At 41.7% G+C, this 18,295-nt stretch overlaps 1 protein-coding gene across 1 annotated transcript in view; it reads right to left on the reverse strand.

The window, feature by feature from the left end:
- The window catches only part of ABCC2 (ATP binding cassette subfamily C member 2), a 40,051-nt gene extending 22,180 nt beyond the window's left edge, over positions 1-17,871 (reverse strand). The window contains exons 1-14 of the mRNA XM_075612298.1: positions 17,668-17,871; positions 16,350-16,523; positions 13,798-13,944; positions 10,751-10,885; positions 8,736-8,846; positions 8,245-8,300; positions 7,352-7,580; positions 4,728-4,903; positions 4,282-4,459; positions 3,756-4,010; positions 2,924-2,989; positions 1,788-1,925; positions 722-868; positions 465-549 (exon numbers count right to left, since the gene is read on the reverse strand). Coding sequence (XP_075468413.1) covers positions 465-549; positions 722-868; positions 1,788-1,925; positions 2,924-2,989; positions 3,756-4,010; positions 4,282-4,459; positions 4,728-4,903; positions 7,352-7,580; positions 8,245-8,300; positions 8,736-8,846; positions 10,751-10,885; positions 13,798-13,944; positions 16,350-16,523; positions 17,668-17,709 — 1,939 coding nt within the window. The 5' untranslated portion in view covers positions 17,710-17,871. The remainder of the gene's footprint in view (positions 1-464; positions 550-721; positions 869-1,787; positions 1,926-2,923; positions 2,990-3,755; positions 4,011-4,281; positions 4,460-4,727; positions 4,904-7,351; positions 7,581-8,244; positions 8,301-8,735; positions 8,847-10,750; positions 10,886-13,797; positions 13,945-16,349; positions 16,524-17,667) is intronic.
- Between the last annotated feature and the right edge of the window lie 424 nt (positions 17,872-18,295).

The following is an 18,295-nucleotide window of genomic DNA, read 5'->3' on the forward strand; positions in this document are numbered from 1 at the left end:
TTAAATAAATCAGTTCTGTAGTATTAGATCATATTTACTGTATCTGTATTATTATTATTCAACTCTATGCAATTTTTAATCAGTTTTAAAGCATCCTTTGATTTCTATAGCAGGTTTAAGCCCACCTCCCCAGCAGTGCAAGGTTTTTACAACACTTTCCTGTTTGTGATAATTTGCTGCCAATATTCCCAGCAGTTTGAGCTGCAAACTGTAACAATAGATAATGTTGCCTTAGTAATATACGGATACATTGTAGCTGCTGAGTTACACTGACTCAAGCAGCCATTGTACATATTAGTCGCACAATCAGGATTTTTACAGATGTATAACAGGAACACCACACAATTGCCCATCTTAGATAAGAATGTCGAATTATACCTTGTCACATGCTTTGCATATACAAATAAGAAGAAAAAAAAGGAAGGGGGGGGGGTGTAGTATTTCTCCTTTCAATTATTCCTTACCCACAGTAGGGTCATTACGAATGGACGATGCATCCAAGTCACCACCACCCAGATATTTCTCAAGTCGGCCACAAGACACACTTGTCTGCACAAACACAGGTGTTGTAGAGAAGATACAATAAACAACAGATCTCTCCAGCCACCCGACTGACAACATGTTATCCTGTATCTACTCAGGAATAAGGTTGGCAGGTTTACAATGAGCCAGAAATACTGTATTTAAAAGTTGATAAAGTCATATGTATCTCGTTTCTTACCTGCACCATAGTAGATATGAGCATGGGGAGCATTGCCAGAGGAAAGCGTAGGATATTAAACAGGGCGATGGAGGTAAAAGCTTTTTCTGCAGTTAAGACATTGCTTGGATCCACCACCACGTACACAGCAAAACTGGCAACAGACACCTGTGAAGAAAATGATCACCAGACGTTAACTGGTCATCTTTATTAAAACTGCACAAGGCAACAGATTAAGGATCGTGATTCTGGGGGACTCTATCATCGTACTGTACGTTATCTAGTATATATTTTGGAAAGTTGCTAGTCTGTTTGCTATGCATTTGGACGCCTCTTAAGATATCGTAGCCAAATTTTGCCTGATGGTTCCTGAGATCAAGGAGCAGGTTTTGTCTATGTGTGGATACAATTCACAAATGACACCAGCAATGACATAACTGATGACATCATGTATGACATGATCTCATCATACAACCCTCAAGCTCCCTCTTAATCTCGCACTCTGAAAATCCAAATTTGCAACATTAGCAAAAATACAGAAGCAGCCAAAAGTTCTTCAAGACTGAGCACGAGATCAGGGTTTGGGACGAGAGCACAATGTCCTACAAACACGCATTAGAGGCTCTCGATCAAACACTTCTGGACCTCAGAGGCAATGAAACTATTATGTGTAGAGTTGTTGTTTTAGCAGGGGATTACGCATTAAGAAACAGAGGGAAAAAATATTATCCATGAATAAATCTCAGTATTTTTTTGTTTCTTTGAATTCCTGACCAAGGCCGGTTACTTTAGCTAGTATATATATCATTTAGATTTTATAGAATGCAGCTGACTGTATACGCAGCACTGAGCATTGTAAGGAAGTCTTGCCACAATCCTATTGGTACCTGCAGCATACAGAGCAGAAGTGACTTGACTAAGATCATAAAGACACACCAATGTGACTCAAACCATTTTTTCCCACATTAAGCACATAGTAGTCACCCCGATGTGATGCCACCTCCCTAAATGGCAAATAATCAGAATATTATGCAAGAAACAAGGACCTCAGTATAAAGACACAATGGAATATTTGTCTAGTCCTTACCAGAAATGGAGCGCAAGTGAAAATAAAAAGGGACACTGAATGGAGGTAGGTGAAATGCAACAAGTCTTTCAGTTCCCTTTCCCGAATTTCCTGTACCCGATTCTCAAATGATGGTTCCCAGGCATACAGCTTCAGGATCTAGCACACACAAATACATCACACTTTATAACGGAAAGTAAGCACGGGAGAAACCATGAAGGTATGAGACAATGGCAATTTGTGTTACAATCAACACTTAATAGACATTAGGGTTACTCTCAGCAAAGTCTGTGAGCTGCAAAACCGGGCAAGAACTAATGCAAAACAATTCCACCAAATGCATCAGAGTAACGTCCCATTGCTTGCAATATGGTTCATTTTGTAGGCTAAATCTGGTGTTGTTTTTTGATCCAGGTTTGTCAGTGTATAAAAAACCAAGTGCAACCCGGGGTATAGTCAGTCATTGCCTAATTCCACAGTTATCTTAAGATATTTATCATGGCACCTGCAATGTCACTGAGGCACGGGAGGGCAACTCCCAGCCCTTAAGGGCCAGCAACAGGTCAGGTGTTCAGGATATCCCTGCTTCAGCACAGGTGGCTCAATGAACCACCAATAGGTCAGGTTCACAGGATATCCCTGCTTCCGCACAGGTCACTCAATCAGTGGCTCAGTTGAAGACTGAGCCACTGATTGAGCCACTGATTGAGCCACTTGTGCTGGAGCAGGGATATCCTGAAAACCTGACCCGTTGGTGGCCTATGAGGACTGAAGTTGCCCACCCCTGCACTAAGACTAAGGCATCACTTCCACCATAATAATTCCTCTGCTTTGTGCCTATCTCTGAGATACAGATGTGTGCCCACATGTTTATAGTCCAGGCTTAATGCTGGCTTTATTTTCAAAAATATGTTTGTTTTCCATTTACTTCTGATAATGAATGAAACAGTTACTGCTCACTGGGTATATTCCCTTTATTGAATTGTTTCTTATTATGTGTGTGGCCCCATTTGTCATACACTGGCAAAAGATGTCATAAGAATGATGGTCATCATTACTGAAGTGAAGTATATTAATACCCCTGGGGTGTCATTAGTGGAGCTAAATGTTCCTTATCTGTGCTTCATTTCTCTATTTCTACATTTAGTATATCTTACCTTGATGCCATTGAGCATTTCACTCATTATTTTCATCCGCTTGTCTTTGTTCTTCATGTTCTTCATCTATAGAGAACAAAATTCGGATTATACCAACGCCAGCTGCTCTTGTATGGCACATTCTGTGTGCGGCAACGCCACGCCGCTATGGGGTAAAGATCCGAGTGATCCCACTGCTGCCCAAACAACATGTTTCTTTCTTTGCTCACATAATCTTATTTATAATACTAATGAGCAAACGGGAGTCAAACGCACCAAAAAATCGTAACAAATCATCCCTGGTTCATGTTGGCACCGAAACGTTGGATGCAACCATGGCCTTTTATAGTCATTAAATTACCTTTTTGCTACCTTTTGATTTTTTCCTATTTTTTGGTGTGCTTGACTCTTTTTTGCTCATGATTGTTACTCCTTGACCGGACCATTTGTCTAACAATCCAAAAAATAGTACCAGCACTCTCTGTCTCACAGCTACAGATATAAGCAGGATATAAGCAGGGGCCCCTTGCAGGGGCTTCCCAAGTCGCTTGACCTGATTCCCCCTCTTTTTATAATTTATAATACTAAACAATTATATTTTTTCAGATGCTTGCAGAGAGATTTTGATGTACCACATGAGCAATCAATTGCTGTTACAGTGATGCAAAAATGAGACTGAATATGGTCTTTAGGTTAACGTTAGTAGGATCAGCATCTCTAGCTTCTATTCTGGGTGGAGCAGATTGTAGTCAAAAAGGACAATGATGCTCGAGGTCATGAGTTCTTCAAGAGGTCTCCAAGAGGTCTCCAAGTGGTCTCCAAGAAGTAAACAAATAAATGGCAAGCATCTTACCTGAAGCTTCTTGGACTTGGTGGCTAAGATAGCATTGATAGGTATCAGCAGCACCATCACTGCAAGTCCAGCCAAGACTGATGGACCAAGCTCTGTCCAGAGAAACACTATGGAAATAGCAATCTGCAGAGGGGAGGACCACAGAAGGTGAATGAAATTTGTCAGATCCATGAACCTCTGCGCATCAGCAGACATCAGGTTTACTGTTTCCCCCACGGTTGACTCTTTCCGGATAGAGTTGGAGACAGTCAGTGCCTTGGAAGGAAATCATTATGGTTAAAACATGACAAATAATGTAAATACATTTTCTAATCTAAGGAATAGACAACAACACTAGTATATTTTAGAGCACTGACAAAGTGCCCAGTGACCCAAACATCCAACTTTAATAATGTCCTTTACTTATCATTTCTTTATGTTTGGGCCTGAGACTTAAGCTGATACATTAATCTGAGTTTCCTAGTATTTAGACGTCGGTTATGGTGTTTAGTATAGAGTAAGAAAACACACCTCTCTCCCAACTTACTTTCTTGTATACTGCAGCCGTGAGTGTAGTACGGACTCTCATTCCAAGAACAAAGCAGCCTTGGAAATACTGCTGAAGACAGAGAGACTGGATTATCGCTGTTACAAGCAGCAAGATGGCATAGAAAAACCCCTTCCACTGGTACTCTGAAGGATCAGCTGTGAACGAGACCATTAACCTGCAGAAACACAGGCCAGAGAAAGGGAAATTCTTCATTCTGCTAGTGGCAAATACACAAGATTAGGTACAACTAGCCCTATGTATTTTTATTTATCAGTTATCACTCAGCAAAATATTTAATTAATAACTTGTAAAATAAAGTTACATTAATTTCAGAGATTGCTGTGCGGAATCTTTCCAGTTAAGACTAGTACTGATATGTGTATTTGGGTCCAACTTGTTAAAATTAGAAAAAAACAAGCTAATCTCATAAAATCCCAACTTACTTTAGAAGTTGGGGACTCACAAACACCAGAAGGTCGTGCAGAAGCTTAAAAAGAGCAGATTCAATCAAGGTATGTGGAAAGGTTTTTAGGAGAGTTTTAATGAGCCAGGATTTGGGGAAGTCCTTAACTGTCCCGTCTGTTGACTCTTTTTTCTTTTTTGTCTTTTTCTTCTCTTCCTGAAAATTAACAAGAATTAAATTGCCACGGACGTCATCATAATACCGACTAGGATTAGGTGCCCAGAGGTTCAAACAATATGTGTAAAACATTTTTATGTCATATGCGCATGTGCAGAGAGGTGCACACAGGTCTAATGGATCAATGATTGATTAAAGGGTCTATTTAAGATCGGAGCTTCACATTGTTGCAATACACCCCTGAAGAAGCGAGTGAACTCGTGAAACGCGTAGGGTTATTCCTAGCTTGCCCTGCATAGCATATCGATACTGACACCAAAAGGCAGTCTCCAGCTGATTCCCCGAATACCATAACTGGCTTTTTTCCCTCTCGCGAGAGTGGAGTCAGTGGAGTCAACAGGAGGCAGCAGGAGGGTATCGCGCAGACACCGGCACCTTCCAGCTCCGTCTCTGTGGAGACACATCTCACCGCTACCAGCTGGTCTGAGACGCCGCACACCACGAGGAATTTTCGGGCTGCTTTGCCACGGATGAGAAAGGATATTCTCTTAACATATCTATTGCTTACATCCTACCTGCGTCTTGTACGTAGGGCTTCAAGTTTTCGCAGTGGACCACCATTGGAATCTTCAATTGCATATCACACTATTTTGCATCTTATTTTACATAGTTACATAGTAGATGAGGTTGAAAAAAGACGTACTTCCATCAAGTTTAACCTATGCTAAATTTAGACAATAGATACTTTATCCTATATCTATACCTACTTATTGATCCAGAAGAAGGCATAAAAAAAAACAGATATCCAGTGATATCTCATAAGGGGAAAATAAATTTCTTGCTCACTCCAAGAATTGGCAATCGGATTAATCCCTGGATCAACATTCTTCCCATGTTTACTTATTTGGTATATCCCTGTATACCTTTCCCATCTAAAAAGATGTCCAACCTTTTTTTGAGCAAATCTATTGTATCACAGTCTCCATGAGTAATGAATTCCACATTGTAACTGCCCTTAATGTAAAGAATCCTTTCCTTTGTTGCTGGTGAAATCGCCTTTCCTCCAACCTTAAGGGATGGCACTGAGTCATTTGTACTGCCCCTGGGTTGAATAATTCTTTTGAAAGCTCCTTATTTGTCCACAGATATATTTGTATATTTAGTATTTTAAATTATTTTTAAATACATGTACACCCACTTTTTTCACTTACCTTGCATTTCTATGTCTATATGACCTATCACCTCTGAGGCACCCAGTTCATTATTGCACATTGTGCTTCTATACTTGCAAAACAGTATGATGCTATGTCTTGTCTTTTTCTCTCGTTTCCTGTACTGAGAACACATCCGCATTGATTTCCGTTTGGAGTGGCCAGGACAATTGTCTAAACTTGAAAGCCAAACGGTTGTATATATTACACCTCACGGTACTAGTCACACTATACCGAGACTTTACTATCAGGCGCCAAATTTATTTCTCTTTGGTTTGCACATAATACAGACCAATAACAAACATTATTTTTTTTCAATCATTTTTTAGCGTTATTATTGTTGCACATAAGCTTTGGATAATGAGTGGCCAACTCCAGTCCTCAAGGGCCAACAGGTCAGGTTTTTAGTATATCCCTGCTTCAGCACAGGTGACTCAACGACAGAGTCACTGTTTGAGCCAACTGTGCTAACGCAGCGATATCCATAAAACCTGACCTGTTGGTGGCCCTTGAGGACTGGAGTTGCCCACCCCTGCTTTGTACATCTGAAGAAGATACTGTGTGTCTATGGTCTTGGAAGCTCATGTAAAACGTCCATGCTGGTTCAATCGACAACAACAATATGCAGTGAAAGAGCGTCTCAGGGAGTAAAAAGCACAAACTCTGAAACCCGGTGACACTGAGGGAGTCTGGTTCAATTCCTAGTGTCAGCTCCATGTGACCTTGGGCAAGTCACTTTATCTCCCTGTGCCTCAGGTGCCAAAACATAGATTGTAAGCTCTATGCGGCAGGGACCGTGTAAAAATCCTATGTACAGTGCTGCTTACTGCGCCCTATATTGTTATTGTGAAGCCCATTGGGAGAAAAGCGCTATATGAAATAAAGTTATTATTATCAATACTGACATGGCTGCTAGAACTGTACAGAAATCTATGCCACGAATATATGATCTTACACTGGGGGTCGCGCGAGAATTGTTTTTGGGGGGGAGGGGTGGCAGTTACAGAGGTCCCGCGGATCCCCAAAGCATTTAAATTAAATGCCAGGCAGCGCGCGCGAGGCCTCTGTAACTTACTTACCTTCTCTCCAACGGCTTCGGGCGTCACTATGGCAACGTGACGTCACATGACACCGCTGCATCATTTGACACCAGATACCAGGTTTAGGGGGGGGGGAGGGGCGAGCACTGGGGCTGACCAGGCAGGGGGGTTTCATGGCCAAAAGTTTGCGCACCCCTGATCTAACACACAGAAAAACCCCATGAAGATATAGCTACCATCACAAGGATGTCCTGGCTCTGCGCCTTGCTCAGCCCGTTGATTTGGATGTCACTCTGCTTGTGCGCTCGCTTGTGTCTCCGCTTCTCCAGTTCCTTCCTTGCTATATTCACATCTTTCTTCATGTGTTTCTCAAACTCGTCATAAATGTGTTTGGTTTTATCTTCTTCGTTTAGCTCCCAAAGATCTTCCAACTCGAGTGGGTTTTTATATCCTTTCACAACCAAGCTACAAAACAGTCACATCCCGGAATTAGCGACGGATTACAGGGAGAAACGTTTATTAAAGGTGCAGTTCCCCCAACATGACGTATTGTTAAAGTGAGCATTTTTTTAAATGTTATTTTAAATGTAAATGTTCCTTTTAAAAGGCCCAAAGCCTGAAGAAGAGTGTCCACATGGCCACTCCTGCAGTTTAGTCTCAATTTCCCCACTCCCCGAGGCAGCACCGATATGTTTTCCCTGTAGACTACAAAGGGTCTTATCAGAAAGAAAAAAAAGATTATCTTAATCTTGTCAGATCATTTTCTTTGTGGTCTATTAATGTCGCTAAGTGAGGGCATCTTACCAGCCACATTAATTTAGGTTTTGGGCTAATTTTGTAGGAAGTCAATACACAGTTTAAAAATCAGCGAGCGGGGGGGGGGGGGGGGGGGGGGGGGGAAACGAGATGTTAAAACATAACGTGACTGTACAGTATGGTGAAGAAATCTTTAAGAAATAAGAAGTAAACATGCAGGGAGAAGTGGCTAGTTAGGGCTCTCAATGCATTGCTCAACATATTATTACATTGCGCTGCAATACGCTGTCAGCAAAGGGTTAATTCCATTAGTCACTATGTACGCTCCATTCTTGCCAAGGAATTAGATTTGGTATAAACACAACGACTGTACCTGTTAAACCAATTGAAGGTGATTCTACTTAGAAACGATGCTGTTATCTCTGGATTCTACATGAAAAACACAATGACTTTAAATTAGAAGGAAAAAAACATGAAGTCTTATGTTAGAATACCATTCACACGTTACCCTGTGTTCTTTTGCGTTGTACACAACCGGCTTTTAGGCTTTTAGTTACTGTTATAGCTGATTTTCCTCTGGACTGCTCTCTTGGTATTGTCACAGGTCAGTAAAATGGTGCTATATTAAAACCCGTTACTCACCTAGCTTCACCTCCCATTAAACATATGTGGACTCACATGACATAAGCCGTAAAGCAAAGTGCTGTAAACTACAAGGAATTATGAAAACATGCAATAGATTTGAAAGAAGAGCGGTTATTTCATTTCACAAGGAAGGGATGCAATGTAAAATAATGTTTGGCACTTTCCCTAAATCTTCCGTAACGAAAGCAATATACACAAAAGGAATAGGGCACACTCCACCTTTTTGGTACTCTCATTTGTTTCAGAAATGGCCGAGATAATCAGGATGAGTACTTGGAGACCAAAGGAGATGAAAAACAAGCACACGCGAGGAATATCCGGGATGTCCCCCTAGTAAAAGAGGGGGAAAAATTTAATTTCAGTCTCTTATATGAACCATACTCAGATTGCCTTATATTGGGATTTACAAACATACACAATCCCTGCAAGCTCTAACCCCAACATAACACATATATAGTTGCCAGGTCTATATATATAGTTGCCAGGTCTCCAGTATTGAACCGGACTGTCCTGTATTTGGACACTGTCCAGTAAAAAATTGATACTGGACATGTATGTATCCGGTATTACCTCTCTGGACACGTGACCTGACCAGCTTGGGGGGCAGCGGGATTTCCCCGAGCAGGGAGAGAGCAGGAGTTTTGCTAGGGGGCTGGGCAGCTCCCTCCATCCTGATTGGCTTCTGCTGGGTAATGCAGCCAATCAGTAGTAGGTGTCAGGAACATGGGTTAGGGCCAAGTAGAGGAGGAAACAGCATGGAGCGAACAGGTGTGAGGGGTGTGTGTGTGTGTGTGTGTGTGTGTGTGTGTGTGTGTGTGTGTGTATGTGTGTGTGTGTGTGTGTGGAGCGCGTCAAACCTCTCACCATTGTGTCCTGTATTTTTGGAAAAGCCACTGGCAACCCTAATATAATTCTGTCAAAAAGAATGCTACTGGGTGTGACCAAATGTATTCAACAAAGACAACAATTCCAAATACTACATCCAATATGTCAATATATATATATATATATATAGCATTGGGGATTTTTGTCTTTTGTTGTATATATTGAGATTTGAACACAAGCCTACACAAAAATTCCACTTTCTAACTTTTTTTACTGCTCTACCTCAAAGGACCGTACCTATTCAGAAAGGAGTAAGACCCATGTGAGTACTGTATTATTTACATTTACGCACTGAGAAGGGAGGCCACTATTTCAGTTTTTATAGCCTCAAGCATTCAGTGTTTCTTTATATACACCTGAGAGGTGTTACACACATCTTGCTATTCTTCTATGTGTAGAAACATTCAAACTGTCAGGCATAGCATGTAACATGCGTGTCTATGAAACTGATATGTGATGTAGTGGTGCTCAACTCCAGTCTTCAGCCCCCCCCCCCCCACCTTTCCAACAGGTCAGGTTTTCAAGATATCCCTGCTTCAGCACAAGTGGCTGAATCAGTCCTTGCTTCGGCACAGGTGGATCAATCGGTCCCTGCTTCAACACAGGTGGCCCAATCAGAGGACCAGTCTTCAAATGAGCCTCTGATTGAGCCACCTGTGCTGAAGCTGGTATATCCTGAAAACCTGACCTGTTGGGGAGGGGGGGTGGGGGGGGCTTGGGGACTAGAGTTGAGCATTGCTACACAAACAATGTGCTTCATACTAGAGGACTATTTCCTAACGTTTCCAGACTGCAAAAAGGTGGGAAAACCCAGAGCTGAAAACAGCACTATGAGGCATACTGTGTAACAAAGCAAAATTGGTGCAAGTCTGGAGCAAAACCATTCCTCCTTGAAATCAATAGGATTTTGTTCCTTGACACATATGGTGTCATTGGTTTGCCCAAGAATTGCTTCACTTTTGCCTTGATACACACAGTGTAATAGCCCCTATATTTATCAAAGGATTTCCATTGTAAAAAGAGTTATTCCTTTGATAAATCCGGTGTAATCATTTTGCACTCGTTTCGCCCCGGGATTTGAACCCAGGAGACTTTAGTTAGTTCCCGGTGTCTATCAGAATATTCCTTCCCCTTATATTTTGTAGTAACCATTTGTTTGCTGCAAATGCCTTTTTTCGATCGCATTTTAATAATAGCAAATGTTCTTGTATAGCGCTGCTAGTTTTACGTAGCGCTTTACAGAGACATTTTGCAGGCACAGGTCCCTGCCCCGTGGAGCTTACAATCTATGGTTTTTTTGTGCCTGAGGCACAGGGAGATAAAGTGACTTGTAATAGAACCGTTCTTACCTTCAATGCTTTCCGGGTTAAAGTCTGAAATGGAAAAATTCCACAAATAACAGAGATGGTCCAGAAGGTGAAAAGAATTCCGGAATCCTTCCTGGTGAAGTATCGCCTGGTGTGGTGAATCAGCATCACCAGAACCTGGACACAATAACACATGGGTTGTAGTTATTTTCTGGCCACAATGTAAGCTGTGTATATTTTCAGCTACCATTACAACAACGCTATCTGATTGTAGCTAGTCCCAGCTTCACATTGCAAGGCCAGTAACCATCCTCCCGCTGATGAGACCAAAAGGTTGAAATAGCTGTCTATGAACATGTTTACTGACTCTGCACTTCTTTAACCCAGGCTGTGCTGAAAAGCTGTGTAATACGGCAGGCATATGTTTATAGTCCATGTTAACATGGATAAGAAGCAAAAGGTGACACTGTGTGCTCATTTGCATGTCATTACCCAGAATCCCTGGCTGCAGTGGAAGTATTCTATGCTAGAAGATAATGGGGGAAAAGCCGGGTTCTGGACCTGTCTGAGATATGAATGTGGTATTTTTATTTGCTAAACAAATCTGTCAGAACTGCAGCTCTCAGCTAAATCCTGATGCAGTAACTGGGTGATATTATGGCAGAAGAAGGTAGACCTGTGCACTATTAACCCGTTTTATTCAACAAGCATAATATTTGCTCAATGTTGCAGCTAAAACACATGTATCTATCTATCTGTGCAGCTATTGTATGTATAATCAACCATGGCAATAGTTATATTATTTCCACAACAAATCTCCCTATTTCTCTGCACTTTTGAAAAGTCTCCATTTGATATATTTCCCCTGAACATGCGATAGTTGCGATTCCCTTTCCACACCAGCAATAATTGGGCCCGGGACTGAAAATGAAGAGAGAATATAAGAATTCTGCTAAAAAATCTCAAAATCCCCTCTCCAATGGGGAAGAACTTCAAATTCAGTGCTATAGGATATGTTCTTCCCCATTGGAGAGGGGGAGACAGAGACCTGGAACTCACAAAGAGGGAAACCTTTTGGATATTTACACGTAAAACACTGGTTCCAGCTGGTCTTAACGCTGAGTTTGATATAGGAGTATTTTTATAGTATTTCCATGACTTTTATGTATTGATCTCCATTAGGTAGTTTTTTAATATGTTTTTATTTAGGATATTTTGATAATCTGTTCTGCATTGTATTATACTTAATCATGTCTTTTTCTCGTTCTCTTCCCTCGTATGTTCATTCACCCATGAGGATATCATCAATCGCTGATTTAGTTAGATAACAGTATTGTATATATGGTTATGTTGATTTGGGGGCAACAAAACCATCATCGCCGATTTTTACATATATTGTATAAAATATGTTTTCATATATTTTATAATACATCTATATTTTAAATATATTTGTATATGTTATAAACATTTATAATGCGCCAATTCATTTATAAATATTTTATATGAATGTATAATGTTATTTATAGATATATAGTTAATATTAGATGAATTTATATTATTTACAATGTTTACATCTTGCGTATAGCTTCTTATCACACACATACAGGATGTATTCACGTTCATTAGTCTGCATAAAGGTGTGTTTTTAGATAAGAAGCAGATAGGGTGCTATTGCACCAATTAGAGTCGAGTACAGGGTATATATATTCAGCTATTAGCATGAATTAGCCACTCCTGAGGAAGACGTCATTACGTCGAAACGCGTTGAGCTTGGCTCGTTGGCCATCTTGGAGGAGAGAAAGAAGCAGAGGGATCCCAGCGGTGTCCTCTGTTCCTGATAGCCAGTGACGCCACGGGACCAGACGCGAGTGAGAGCTGCAGCCGTGTATACCGAGGTGGTGAGAGTCGCGACTCGCTGAGGTGCCCTGCTGCTTACTGCCTTTCTGTTCTGGATCTCATGTAAGCCTCCAATTGTGAGCTTTTGTTTATAAATTTGTTATTCGATCTGCACCATGGTTTCTTTCTTCTCTGCCCGAGATTGCTGACCACCTGTATCTACCCCATCCAGACTGAGACGGTTATGGTCAAAGACTGGCACACATGCTCCTTTTTCTATTTTTATGTGAGTAGAAAATTGGGAGCCTTAACACTCACTATTCACAGTTGTTACTGTATTACACTATATACATTTCTTCCTTTTTGGGGCATCCGGCGACGCTCCCCTGGATTTCGAACAAGCAGAGAACCATAACTGCTGATATTGTGAGCATCCAAAAGTTATCACTAAACTCTGGAAACCTCGGTGGTCTCCAAGTCAAAGTAGTGTAGCTCACACTAGCAAAAAGCCATAAAGATATATGTACAGAGATCTAACAAAATATATACACGGCCAGGGCACTGAGCGAAGAGGATATACAGTGAGTGTAGATATATATCTGCAGCAGAATGATCAGAACACAGCCCTCAGTGACAAGTACTTCTCTGCATATCTGATAATAGTTATTTTGCCAATTACAGTACTGTATGTGTTGGGGGGGTGTATTTATTTAAATGTATTGTCAATTTGGAAGAACCACATCTTTAAAATCTATTTATTAAAGGCTCTCGGTTGCACAACCAGTATAAAACAGGTGCACGTGATTTCAGAAAATGGGATTAACTTTCTTTGATAAAGTTGGTGCGTTTTATGCTTCAATTTCCCCCCCAGTTTTACAGCTGAATATGCTAAATAATTTCCCCCCCAGTTTTACAGCTGAATTTGCTAAATAATTTCCCGTGCATGTTCTGTGCTTCCATCAATCTTAAGTCATTTCTGCTCTATCACCGGAGGACTCAACTCCAGTCCTCAAGCCAGAACTGCTTAGGATTTATGGATAGGCCTGCTTCAGCAAGGGTGGCTCAATCAGAGGCTCAATGAGAGGCTCAGTCTAGGACTGAGCAACCTGTGCTGAAGCAGGGATATCCTGAAAACCTGACCTAGTGTGGGGGGCTTAATGACTGGAGTTGAGCCCCCCTGCTCTATCATTATGGGGAGCCCAAATTCCATTTGTATTCTGCATGTTGAACGTGTAATAGGTTTCCATTCTTACCCATGTCACTGCTTGGAGTGGGGGGTTTGTATATAGCACAGCAGGAACAGGCTGTCCAGGAGACGGCCCTGAATTTACTGCAACATGCTCTGCCACAGTCACACCTATCCCAGCCAGCGAATTAAGAAAGAGTAACAATGTCAGGCACTGTGGAGAAAAAAACATAAAAAGACACATGAGGTTATTAGTGGGCACAGCTTGTTCCTGTTTTTTTTGTTTTACTTTTTCACTCTTTTACTGCCAAGGGGAAGCACGCGTGTTAAAATGTTATAGATGTGATGTCCTAGCTCATGGTGAATTCTGCCCATTCCCTAAATTACCCATCCTATTTTTGGAAAACATTTTTTTTTCTCTGCATCATACAGAACAGTGTATTTATTTTAACACCAACTACAGTTCCAGCACTCACTGACTAAGGGAAAAATGATCTAAACAAGGTATATGCCAAAATGAAAATTACTTAATGCAAACACAAGATAGTACAAATAAACTTGGAGCGATGTCGCACAAGCGGGTCCCCAGATGGTCCCCGCGGGTGTCAGTGGGCCCTCGGGTGGTCCACGTGGGTGTCCGGGGGACCTCAGGTGGTCCCCGCGTTTGTCTGTGGTCCCCACGGGTGTCCAGGGGTTCTCATGTGGTTCCCGTGGGTGTCTGTGGGCCCTCAGGTGGGCCCCGCGGGTGTCTGGTGGTACAGGGTGGGTGTAGTGGTCCCAGGGTGGCTGGTTAGGCCTCCCGGGTGGCTAATAATGGGCAAATGAGCTATTATCCATATCTGGATAATAGTTATTTTGCCAATTACAGTACTGTACGTGTTGGGGGGGGGTGTATTTATTTAAATGTATTGTAAAAAAATAATTGGCCACAGGATTGGTACCGCAGGCAAGCAGGGATTCGCGGGGACTACCCGAGGGCTCCCAGACCCTCGTGGGGACCACCTGAGGACCCCTGGACACCAGCAGCCTCTGGTATCAATCATGTGGGGGTAGAGGAGGTGGGTGTTAGTGTTGTGTTTTTAATGTTTATTGTGGATAGCAGCTGTTTTAATATAAATGTTTTACTAGTGTAGATGAGCAGGGCATCTCTGGAGCAGAACTGCGTTGATTTGAGGTCCGGGGACCCCCATGCTTCCCGAGATGCGGACCCCGTTATGGGGTTCCGGTATCTCCTATTCATTTACATGTCTCGCGTCACGTGACCATGGGAATAAAATGCATAGGATACCGGCACCTCATAACGGAGCCTGTATCTCGGGAAGCAGGGGGTCCCCGGACCTCAAATCAACGCGGTTCTGCTCTGGAGACCCCATACTACAATACACTAGTATTACATTTTATATTAAACATTTTTGATCTCTGGCGAGATTTGCGCAGGGAGAAGCGGCTCTCTCTGCAGCAGAAAGAAATCGCCGGGTGAGCCCCTTTCCGAGAGGCGATCCTCACGTCGCCGGCTACTCACCAGTTTTGCAAATGTTGCTATCACAGGTATTCTGGGCTTTCTGCACCGTGATAGCAACGCTTTCAAAACTGGCAATTTACACAGCCCGGCGATTTTCCCCCCGGTGCTTAGTGCCGAGGTCCCTAAGTATTTTGAACATAATTCTAAGATTACCTTTTCTGGGGAAGCTATTTCTTGTTGCTTATACTCACAATCAAGTTATCTTTTTTTGTGCTGGATAAGCTATGGATGGGCTCTTTAACAAGTTTCCCAAAGGGGTCGATTCAGAAAATAAATTAGGAGTAGAAGCTCCACAAGAATATTAGAATGCATTTTAGGATACACTTAAAGATTTACAAGTGGTTGCAATATGTTGAAATATAATATTTTAACATATGTACCATAATATGTAAATTACCCTACTGCACAAGTCACTTTCAGTGTGAACAAAATTGCATTTAGCTGCTTGAGCAACAATTAAAGTTACTGTAGCAGATAGTTCAAGAGGTCACTGCATATGGCTACGGTTGCCAGGTGTCCAGTATTGTACCGGACTGTTCTGTATTTGGACACTGTCCGGTAAAAAAGGAGAGGTAATACTGCATGTGTGTTAATACCGGTATTACCTCTCTGGACATAGTGACATGACCGGCTTGGGGAGTTGTAAGATTTCCACCGAGCGGGGCTGTTGCTAGGGGGCTGGGCAGCTTCCTGCATCCTGATTGGCTGCATTACCCAACAGCAGCCAATCAGGAGGTGTCAGGATCCTGTGGGTGGGACCAAGGACAGGAGGAAACAGCCTGGAGAGAAGAGAGGTGTGTGTGTGTGTGTGTGTGTGTGTGTGTGTGTGTGTGTGTGTGTGTGTGTGTGTGTGTGTGTGTGTGTGTGTGTGTGTGTGTGTGTGTGTGTGTGTGTGTGTGTGTGTGTGTGTCTTGAGCATGTTACAACTTTCACTATTGTGTCCAGTATTTTTGGAGAAGCCACCTGGCAACCCTACATATGGCCTATATATGTCACTGCTTGAGATGCACTGATCTATTGTAATAGTGTTATAGGAAGCAATGTAGTAATTGTTGGTCTGAATATATTTCAGTATTTGTGTGCACACGGTGACTTACCTGCTTAGCCAGATAAAGTTTGGTTATGGGGGATTTGACAGTCCCTGGTTTACACAATTGAAGAAGCTGCCATGGGGCACAGAGCCAAAGGAAGATCAGAGGAACCCAAATTAGTACAGTCTGTTCAAAACACAAGGGCAGATCAGGATCTGGCCTTTCCAGAAGGGAGGAGTTCTGTAACACAAGATACATTCCATATTATATGGTTAGGAGCTGTTATCTCACTTTAACGAGTTCATTTAGTCTTCTTCAACACAATACATGTGAATAAATAAAGCCAATTTCCAATGTGTAAGAGTTAGAAACCCTATAAAGTATGTAAGATTTAAAAACATCTGGGGTGGATTATTCTAAGCAATATAGTCAACAATACACACACATGAACATTTGGGAATGATGGCGTTATTATTTATATCTATTTCATTGCAGGCCTTCAGAGAAATTATTCATCTTCCTAACAGATGTTCTGCTGCCTGAGATGTAGCCATAAGATCCAACTCAATACCAACACACATCGTGGCCTCCACTGCGGCCGAAGAACCCCAAATTCATCAACTCATCAACATTACCAATTATTTAGAACCAAAAAGGCGTAGAGCCCACAGCATACTGCAAAAGCAAAAACTAAACACAAAAACGTGTTCATGCTTCGGGGAAGCAGCCACTTCATCAGAAGTGTTCCCAGTTATTTCCCAAAGAGATTTTGAATGCAGCCTTTGCCACCAAGATGCATGTCCTTTAATATCTTTACCATGTTCTATTATGTCAGGAATTCCTCCAGCAATCCCTCTTGTATTGAAGAATTACTCCTTGGCTACAAGTGTTTTAAAATGTGCTTGATACTCTCACACAGTTGCTCCGTTGATTGCTTTTTTTGTAATGAGAAAACGTCAACCTTTTGGTGCAAAGCTCAACACTCCTCAGGTCTAAAGCGATCATCGTCAATACTAAGCTATAGCTAAACAAGTGATTACAGTATGTACGTTCCATAATGAATCAGGACGTTGCATAGTTGACTCTTATTCTGTTCTTGCTACACTAGCAGTGTAACATTTACATGTATATAATTATTACTTGTTGTGTCTGCAGTAACTTTTAAGGTCTTGAAAAGCCCATGTACAAAACAACCAGGAAGAATCTATACATTGGGCCTACCACGACCTTCCAAAAAACGACATGTTTTTAGGACCAATAGGTTTAGTAGATCTGCGTACTGCAATCACCAGAATAACCCCAACATATCTTCATCCAGTTAATGACCCAACATCTGTAATGTGCATAAAGCATTTGAACTATAAACAATAAAGGACAAACTTACCCAGAAAACAGAACCACAAAATTCATCCAAAGCTCTAGACATGTTTAGTCTGGTGTGTGCAGTGCAGCTGCTGCTGGGGTCTCAGTTCTGAAATTGTGCTTTGGAATTTTCTGTGTTACATATTTATTATATTTATGTCAGCAGCAGTGTTATCACACAGTGATTCAGCAGGTTAAAAGTCGTCCCTCGCCCAGAGTGCTCTGTCTACCTCTGAGACTCATCTCAAAACGGATCAACATCAACCTATTGAACCAGAGCATGGTTAAATTTTAACCATCCGCACTTTCATACTGTACGTCCATTGAGGTTGCCTTAAAAGAAGGTCTCATCGGATGGATTCTAGGATTGTTTCATTTGTAGTCAGTCTCTCGCTGTTCTTGATATGATGTTTTCTTCTCATTATGTATGTGCTATTCTATGTGACTAGCGTATTATTTAACTGGTACTAACTAATCTTTCATTTAGCCTAGCAAGATCTGTTATCACAACAAGCATCCCACTGGGGAGAAACATTACATAATCTCAATCTTAAAAGGGACTTCAATTGATGGGGGGAAAGCTGTCAAGCAAGAAACACAGTTATTATTTAGTGCTTCTTTTGCTGATTTTGTAAACTCCTGTGGTCTGG

Source organism: Ascaphus truei, chromosome 8 (genome assembly GCF_040206685.1).
Source record: "Ascaphus truei isolate aAscTru1 chromosome 8, aAscTru1.hap1, whole genome shotgun sequence".
In the NCBI taxonomy this organism is placed as follows: domain Eukaryota; kingdom Metazoa; phylum Chordata; class Amphibia; order Anura; family Ascaphidae; genus Ascaphus; species Ascaphus truei.